This window comes from Pleurodeles waltl, chromosome 6 (assembly GCF_031143425.1).
Source record: "Pleurodeles waltl isolate 20211129_DDA chromosome 6, aPleWal1.hap1.20221129, whole genome shotgun sequence".
NCBI lineage: Eukaryota > Metazoa > Chordata > Amphibia > Caudata > Salamandridae > Pleurodeles > Pleurodeles waltl.
This window is the reverse complement of record NC_090445.1, coordinates 1,574,413,858-1,574,423,089: the sequence shown is the minus strand read 5'-3', so window position 1 is coordinate 1,574,423,089 and position 9,232 is coordinate 1,574,413,858. Positions and strand designations below refer to the sequence as shown.

At 42.7% G+C, this 9,232-nt stretch overlaps 1 protein-coding gene across 2 annotated transcripts in view; it reads right to left on the bottom strand.

Moving 5' to 3' along the window:
• Nucleotides 1-207: 207 nt before the first annotated feature.
• NDOR1 (NADPH dependent diflavin oxidoreductase 1) overlaps nucleotides 208-9,232 on the bottom strand; it is a 201,756-nt gene continuing 192,731 nt past the window's right edge. For both annotated transcript variants that reach the window (XM_069241328.1, XM_069241329.1), the window contains 2 exons: nucleotides 7,988-8,082; nucleotides 208-3,535 (listed from right to left, as the gene is read on the bottom strand). In XM_069241328.1, coding sequence (XP_069097429.1) covers nucleotides 3,391-3,535; nucleotides 7,988-8,082 — 240 coding nt within the window. In that variant the 3' untranslated portion in view covers nucleotides 208-3,390. The remainder of the gene's footprint in view (nucleotides 3,536-7,987; nucleotides 8,083-9,232) is intronic.

Sequence of the window (9,232 nt, the reverse complement as noted above, 5' to 3'; positions counted from 1 at the left end):
AACATTAACAGTGTTATTTCCGAGCAAGACTCATTCTGTCGCCTTCCCACCTTCTCTGCATTTCACCTTCTGTCCACTGTACGTATCCATCGGTCACTCAGTTTAGTTGCAGGGGTTCACCGCCAATCGTCCTCATACTATTGTTCCTCTCCAAAACCAAGGGAATTGCCCATCGTTGGATGCTGATGAATTGTTGAACACTGAAGCAACCATTTCAGATTTTATTTTAAAAGAGTCCCTAATATACCGTCTGATTTATAAAATTGTCTGAATACAATATTTTCATAAAAAGACTGTCTATTGTTTTTCAAATGGTGAGTTAGTGGAGGCTTACCGAGACTTAAACAATAATAACACTATGTGTTCATATGAGAACCAAAAGGATTCAGCTTGCGATTAGCCCTTAAAATTCCTATTAAGAATACCTACCACAGGGAAACATTATTGTACACTAAACGGTCTCAACCTAAAATATAAATACATTACCTTGATATAAATGTAAGAGAGAGATACTTGCACTAGAAGGTGGCCCCTCGGTACTCTATGCACTACACAGCGCCTACACTCGTGCGTAGCCGATGACGATATAACCTATCGAAGTAAAGCGGTCCCGGTACCCCAAGATATATGAATTATCATTCATTTTATATTTTACGCACCACAGGCCTGTTGTCAAATTAATGTTCTCAATTATCAGCTCTCCGCCAACATGATGCAGGGTTCAGGAAGCTTTTTCCTGGACGGGCCTCGTTAGCTTTCACGAACCTTAATAGGATTTCATTCCTGACTCTAATGTAGATGTAGGAATAAAATCTTATACACCAACACTCATGGTCTGCATCGATGTTAGTGTAGAGGAGCTGATAATGTGCAGCGGACATAGTTGCTGCACTGTCTTATCCTGCACGCACTGTCTCTTATCCTGCACGCACTGTCTCTTATCCTGCACGCACTGTCTCTTATCCTGCACGCACTGCCTCTTATCCTGCACGCACTGTCTCTTATCCAGCACGCACTGTCTCTTATCCTGCACGCACTGCGTCTTATCCTGCACGCACTGTCTCTTATCCTGCACGCACTGTCTCTTATCCTGCACGCACTGCGTCTTATCCTGCACGTACTGTCTCTTATCCTGCATGCACTGCACTGCGTCTTATTCGCCAGAGTGGGAGAGGACTTGGCGGGGGGGGAGGGCACTGACCTTTATGTAGCTCTATGCTAAGGAAGGTTCTATGTTTGACACACGACTGCACCTAGCCACAAGTGCACATTTTGGAGATGGATTCTGTGAGTGTGAAAAATTCTGAGCAGATGTTGAGCACTTTGCACAGTCGCATTTCCCTTGTGAATGTGGCCATCAGCAAAAGGATTATTTTCACAATCATTCTAACTGCTATGGATGTTTGATATTATACATTAGGTCTGCTGGTCTCCATTTCTTCAATGCAAAGTGTTTGATTTTACTTCGAAGTGCAGCCTCACTGGAGTATGTGCTCCATGGGACCAGAGATAACATTAAAGAACATAGTGAGGGTGCATTACCAGCTCATCAGCTGACAATTACATTCTAAATCTCAACTGTGTATCAGTTTTAGCTAAAGCACATATTATCAATCTACAAAAAATCCTTGTGCCATTTCTTACCATTCACTTCGTAGGAAAAAACACTGTTTTTTCCGAGAGAACATTTAAAATGTTTCAAAGCACAAAGGAATGCACTGTAGCTCCTTTTCTAGAGAACCTGCTCTGAATTTCATGAGGGCAGATCAAAGGTACGACAAAGTAGTCAAGCACGACAGTAATAAAATCACAGTAGGAGAACAGGAGAGATAAGCAGAAGGCCAGTAATGGAATGAAGAGCAATCAAAGTGGTCCTCCTAAGTTCCTCATGCTGGTCACAAAGACGACATACTGAATCCGGGAAATTTATGTGGTATGTGACGAGGAGGCGGTGCTGCAGGCCATGTGATCTTTTTTCGGTCTAGTTAATAAAACAAAATAGTCATTTTACAGAAATTCGTACCTGCATTGATAGAATTAAAGTTTATCAAATATACGAAGCACCAAAAAGCCAAATGTCTGAGCAACGATCCACCTTATACATTCCACACAACTTCCAAGAACAATTCTGTGCACAGTTACATCTGGAGGTAGTATTCTACTCAGTCGTCATACTGCAAAAAGATGACATAAAAGTCCAAAAGCAAAGGAGAAGATCCAACTTGATAATACTGTCCAGTGCAATGTTCCCCCTAAAACAAGCATAGTAAAATCTTCTCACACTGACGTTTTACTGTCATTAAAAGACCCTCTCTAGATCCATCAGATGTAGATGCTTCTGGTTACCGTCTGCTCCCCTTCCCATGCTTGTGAAACAAACTCTGTGTGCTCGGCACCAGTTTTACATATAGGTAACTAACTGCTGTTTATATTTGAAATCATACAATTTGATCTGAAACTGTGATTTTTCACATTCCCCTGGGGAGATCTGGACAACTTTTTAGAGTGATTTCTATCAGCAAAAACATCTTTCAAGCTTCCTGCATGACTTGGTCAATATTTGACCAAAGAATCCTGCATTCCTGTCACTTCTGCTAAATATATCTTGCTGTAAGCTGCACTTGCACTCCCCCCCCATCAATCTCTGCTCATACCGTATATGTCGAGCTTATTACCATTAATAACACAACTTTGATTCATGAGGCCCTTGAGGTATTGTGTGCCTTGTCCTCGATCTTTGATCGCACCCTATGTGTTCAACTGGGTGTTCCCATTAACAATACAGGACGTAGGACTGTGAATCATGTAGGCTATGGGCTACAGCAAGTCTTCTCCCATCTCTAACGTCAGTCTGGTCCTTCTTTTAAGAATAATAACACATGCCTCTGATTTATGTTGTCACGGAGGGATGGTAAGCACTGTCCAACATCTTAGGTCATGCTCTCAGTATCTCAAGGGTTCCCAATATGACACGACTATGATTCATGTAGGATCTGCGGTACACCAAGCCATCTTCCATTTCTCATTACACCCTATGTGCCCCACAGTTTAACAATAATGACAAATGCCTTTATGTTGGCACTGAGGGACAGGATGCCCCGTCCCCATCTTAGATCATGGCCTCAGTGACCCACCATTTCCCATGAATGACACGTATATGATTCATGTATGCCCAGAGGTATAGCGTGCTCTTCTCCCCAGCTTTGATCATGGACTGTGTGTCCCACCAGCTACATTTAATGGCACAAGTCTGACTCCTGTGGGCCCTGAAGAAGGGCATTCTGTGTTTCTCATTTTTATCGTGCCCTACATGCCCAGAGGTTCCCATTAACGACACATGATTCGTGTAGGCCCTGAGGTACAGCGGACACATTATTGTTCTCCCAAGTGTTAGGACCAGGTTTCAGTCTGGAACCGCCGCGACTGCTCGAGCGCTGTCAGGTACTGGTCAGCTTCTGATGCAGACATCCCACCTTCAGACTGAAACACAGACTTCAGCGCATCAGTCACAGCTGCTGGCATCAGTTTGGCATTTCTGGAAAGAAAGAAGAGAAAAACAAATCTGAAACAAGGCCCGACTTATTTACACGTGTGCCATCTCACAAATATGTCCTCTCAACAGAGATTAGAAGCCAGTGAGGCGAGAGTGCTGTTTGTACGTATTTGTTTGTTTCCACAGCCCTCACCTCTGGGTAGAACATAGAAGATGCAGTAAGTGGCAGGTGGAGTAACCACGGCGAGGGGGCTGCAATGCACATCACACGCAGTGCACACACCAGAGCTGTGATTCACCAGCAGCAGGCATCGTGCACCATAAGTGATGGAGCAGAGCTTCCCACACACTGAGTGCTCTCGTCCGCCCTGCTTCTGGTAACCCCTGTAGCTAACTTTTCTTAAAGACTCTAGTTGTAAGGGTCAAGAAACTCACTTCGATAAGCAAACTGACTCCTTATAAGTACAAAAATAATTACAAGGGTACTGGTTAGTTTTGTTAACACTGCCAGAGAACACGCATAACATTGCATTGTTCAAGGTAGTCTAACAAGGGCCTCATTAAAAGGTCTTCTTTACTTTTCACGGGGTCAGTAACAGCAGGAACCGGTAACTAGAAATGATAAGTATTATGAGATAGGCAGGAATACCGCAGATCTATTTACATGTCCCCCGAAATTGGGGGAGTAAGAGGAATTACCCAGGGGAATCGGGGCCAGAGTTACAGATTCCATCGGTGATTCTTAATTTTTCACGGGGTTCCCAGGTGTCAGCTCAGGAAAATCCCTGTTGATTCTGCACAGCTAGGTGTAAGGGGACCCTTTTAACATAAACTTTGGTGGTGCGGAACCACCACCCACATTCGGGGCACTCAAGAGATCCTTGGCATGATTCTACAGTCCTTCAATAAAATATTCACTCTCATAAAGTTTCCAATTTTGGGTGGCTTTAGTTTGGTATCAACCCTTGATGATTTATATTTTCCGAATGGTGCGCGTCTTTCATTGAGAACTTCCTGTCTGTATCATATACCACTGGAGCTTGCAGGGGGTGGGAGGGGCGACAGCATCCTTAATCTGGAGTCCGCAGATGCCACTATCAGCAGTAGACGCTGGCTCCCTAGCTGGGCACAGTGTACGCTTTCTGTGTCTTCTGCTGATATCGCTCGCACAGAAGAGGTTGTCCCAAATAGGAACAACAGACTATAAAAGGGCACTTCCGGCCTCAGGTTTGGCACAGCAACAGATGGCTACAATTTCCACTGAAAGGAAGTAGGACTTTTGAAAGTGCGTAGTATGAAACTGGAAGAGGCAGTGTACATTGGGATCCTACCTCTGCCCTGGGGATTACCACATTTATTATTCGAGCCGGAACACACCGGGGTATCAGATGACGCACACTAAGCTATGAAGAAAGGTTTTAGAGAAGGCATGGACAGACTGGAAGAGGGTAGTTAGTATCTCTGAGAAAGGCTTGCCAGCTGCCTAAAACCTATAAGCCCTGACACATCCTATATCACCACACCACAGCACTGCAGACCATTGGGAATTCTATCTCAAACCTAATAATCAAATGGAAATCAGCCAATCACCTGAATTTAAACAATCAAAAACACAGCATGTCCATTTATAACATGTCAATAGCAACCACTCTTTCCCATCCTAATAATATCCAGGAAGAAATAAGGCTGCCTCCATGGCAGCCAGCCTGCCAACATCCTGTGACCAAAAAGAGGTAGGGATTTCCAGGTTTCTAAAACCACTGATTAGCACACTGACCATGAATGACAGTACTCACACACAAGGGGAGACCCAAGAATAACTAGGAACTTGGGGTAGTTAAATAAACAGTGGTCCCCAGTAAAAAAAAAAGCACAATAATAATTGCAACCAAAAGGTAGTTTTAACAAAGACATGTTCAAAAATTAACCACAAAGTGAGTGCCAGTGAAACGCGTAGTCTGTTGTCTCTTGAAGTGAGATACACACATGTGGCTAAAGTGATCAGTGTGCATGTCATATAACTAAGACAAACAGAAGCTGTATGGTTAAAATATAGAATATTTAATGTCCACGGCCCAAGTGATACGCCCGCTGATCACTATTTATATGCTTTAGGAGAGCACTGAGCATGTTTTTCACTGGCACTCATTTGTCGTTAATTTTTGACCGAGTCTTTATTAAAACTACCATTTGCTTGCAATTATTATTTAGCATTTTTATATTAGGGTCCACTATTCACTTACTCATCATCATGAATGACGTCACATAAGCTTTGGCGACTGAGACTGCAGGAGTTGTGTGTAGAAAAGACTGGAAAGAGGTGTGTCACTGTTTCTTGTGGGAAGGGCTGCAATTGTGGGCATGTGCATCAGAGGGGCACACATGAAGGAATCTCAGAGATTTTGCAGCTTCAAATGTAGGGAGCTCGGGTAAACCTTCTGTGGTCAAACTAAGGCATCACTAGTGCCATTCGAAATCTTTACACCAAACAAAAGCCAAAACTAGTGGCTTTCCCAGCTACTGTTTTTGAAATACACACATTATGAATGATAACACTGACGTTTTTCTTAGCAAAATAATGTTTTCGCCGTTGTAAAGTTGAAAAATATGAAATTGAATGGCAGTAGCCAAACTCAATTACATTCTGAAAACAGTCACTTATAAAGGCGAAACCAGACATTACAATGTAAACCTGGAAAGGCTCCCCTGGAATGATTTGGGGCTTGATGGAATCGAAATTATACTTCACGTCAAGCAATAAGGAAATGGCGCAATGACGTATAAATCTCACGACATAATACAAAATACCCAGACAATCTAGCCTTTCACCCTGCACTCTCTCGTAAGAACTGAAAAGAACATTTTCAACAGGCACACCCAAATAATAGAAAATTCACTCTGCAACTCATACACCCTGAAACTTGCAGCAACCAAATTCAGAATCCATCTACCACCTGATTACAAAACCATACACATTAATAAATCGATCACACACCTGTCCATTCAAACCAATATTAGACAACGCCCGATTTCATGAGCATTTAATCAAACTTCAAAAATGTCCATTTCAAATCAAGCACGCTCTCTCAATAGCTATATGGGCCCAGGGTCATCTCATCACTGAAAAGCTCTCAGTGGCCCCTCTCAATCCCTCCAACTACTGTCTCATCTCTGACAATGCCATTCTTGCTCAGAAATGTGCAGTCACCTGGCAACAAGACCCTCAACTGGACCATCACCACCTCACAGGATGGTGACACTCAGACTTCTACCCAGACAGGGAGGCAGACGCAGTACAGCCAGCCTCGACGAAGGAGACAGCCTGCTGCATCGGACCGACTGCATTTATGCTCCTCAAAAACCCGTGCGCTTACTCTCACTGTCCCAAAGCTATGAAATACATGCACATAAACAAACGTTGCTTTTGCCTCTGTGGCTGATGAACATTTAATTCTGCATTCAACCTTTGCTTTCATATCACCAAGGAGCAACCCCGCGAAGAAAGATCCGACAGGACAAACTCATTTTATCATGTCAGAAAATTGCAGGTTGAACCCGTTTCCTGTATTTGGTGAGCTTCCAGTCGTCAATCGGTCTGTGGCGCCACCGAGAGGTGGACACTCAGAGTGCAGTGAAATGTGTCTACTGAAAGTTCACCCACCTTTATTTGCTCCTAGTTTTTGCTTTATCGATTTGCAAATCACAGGAGGCTCGAGCTGTCCTTATAACATACAGCGCTAGAGGCCGGTGATAAGAATAGGCTCAAGAATGCCATGACAATAAATGGCACTTTTATTTAGTCGAGTAAATATTAACTTACTTAGGAGGAGTATTATACAGTGCTAAAAGTTGCCTTTAAAGCACTGTACGTTTGTCCTGGTTTGGGCTACACGGACTAGTGTGCTTCTTCTCCCTTGTATAGCGGCTAAGACTGAAACTGGGGCTCCTTTCGGCACCTTTTGAAGACCCGAGTCTAAACTCAGGCCTTCATCCTCGGTACAGGAATAAACTCAGACAGCGTCCTTGCTGCTAGGTTTGTCTAAAAGGCACGGAAGCGAGAATTTACATTTTGTGAATGGAATACAGTTTCATGTTTGTGTTTAACGTGTAAGGAAAACACAGTTATACGTATGATTTAAAAAGCCTGGTTGCAGTGCATCTATAAGCACTTGAAGTACGTGATTCCAGAGACACAGCACACTTACATTATGAGTAAATATAAATTTACCACATTCACCACATACGCCACCATCTTCTGCATTACTTGCATCTTTCAATTCTTGAGCTCTGTATTGGGGCATTAGGCACAGGTGGAGCTAAAGGTCACACAACAGCTTACACATCTAAATGCAAGAAAAGGATTGCACTGTTCTCTTGTAAATGTTTTGTTTCAGGGAAATGGCACTTCTCAATACTAGCCCGTGGGCTTGCTTCATAGTAAAACTGTAATAGACAAGTGCTCCCACTGTACCAGCAATGAGCACAGGAACTTACCCTGCGATATAAAAGTGGGCATGTCTATTGTTGATTAGGTCCCAAAGAAGAGGTCCATTTTCTCCAATTCGATGCTGAACATATATTTTATCTTCCTGGACCAAAGGAAATAAAAAGTCAGAATAAAAATGGCAGCTGTTACTTTGTTTAAGATGTATATAATAGTGCCGAGGTGCAAACATTGCTTAGATGGAAAGGTTAAAACCTCTATAGTTCACACACGACTCTGTTTTTATAAATGAGCCAGAAGCTTGACGTTATAGGAACTGATTTAAAGGAGAAAAATGAACAGCCTTTCGTAAAAAGACGTATACTTAACATGGCTAAATGCTCTGCATATTTGTGAAAATGTAGGAAGCAGTAAAATAAATCAAACTCTTATAGGTGAATAATGCATGCTATCAAGATATGTTTTTTATGTTTTTGGTGTTGGTAAAGGTGGCCAGGCTCTTTGGTTTGTCCCGTTTCCTAAAAATGCAAAGTATGACAAATGCAACGGTTCTTTCGAAAAAGTGGGCGAAAAAATGGGTTCTGCCAATATGACTAAAAAAAAGCTTTACATTTCTAAAGGCCCAAGTCTTTTTGCCGCCGCAAACTGCAAAACTGTAGGGTTTGCAACCACAAAAAGGCATGCTACACTGTACCAAGGTACACTGCGAGTCAAAACACGTCTTTCTGACTCGTAATGCATGCGTTGTGAAACCCATAGATTCTCAAGGATGGGGAGGAGGGGAGTAAAAGAGGCATTCCCTCTTCTTTGCAACATGCAATGGAACATATCAATGCTTTACAACTGTATCCAAATGAGAGGTTAATAACTTGTCAAACCAGGTGGTACAGATCCACCTATGTGAATTTACGGTGGCTAGCCAGTAAAGGCGCCAGCCAGAGGCCTTGCTCTGGTCCTTTTAGATCCAGGAGCTGAAAACGAGCCGATCTTTAATGTGCCTGCCATCCGCGCTCTATCATCATGCGCAAATAAATAAAAACGAAGCATAAAAATTCAGCGTTAAAAAGAAAGAAAGAGACAGCCATCTAGAGGGTGAATTGCATAATGTAAAACCAGAATACCTGTAGTCAGGCCTGACTCGTTTGACCAAATTGTGTGATCCTAGGCAAATATTTTATTTGACAAAGCCTTCTTTTACTTCGTTATCAGATACCAGGGCACCTTTCAATATGAGAGTTCGGGGGGTGCGCTGTACAAAAATAATTTGATGTATTAAGGTGAAACACTTCTACATG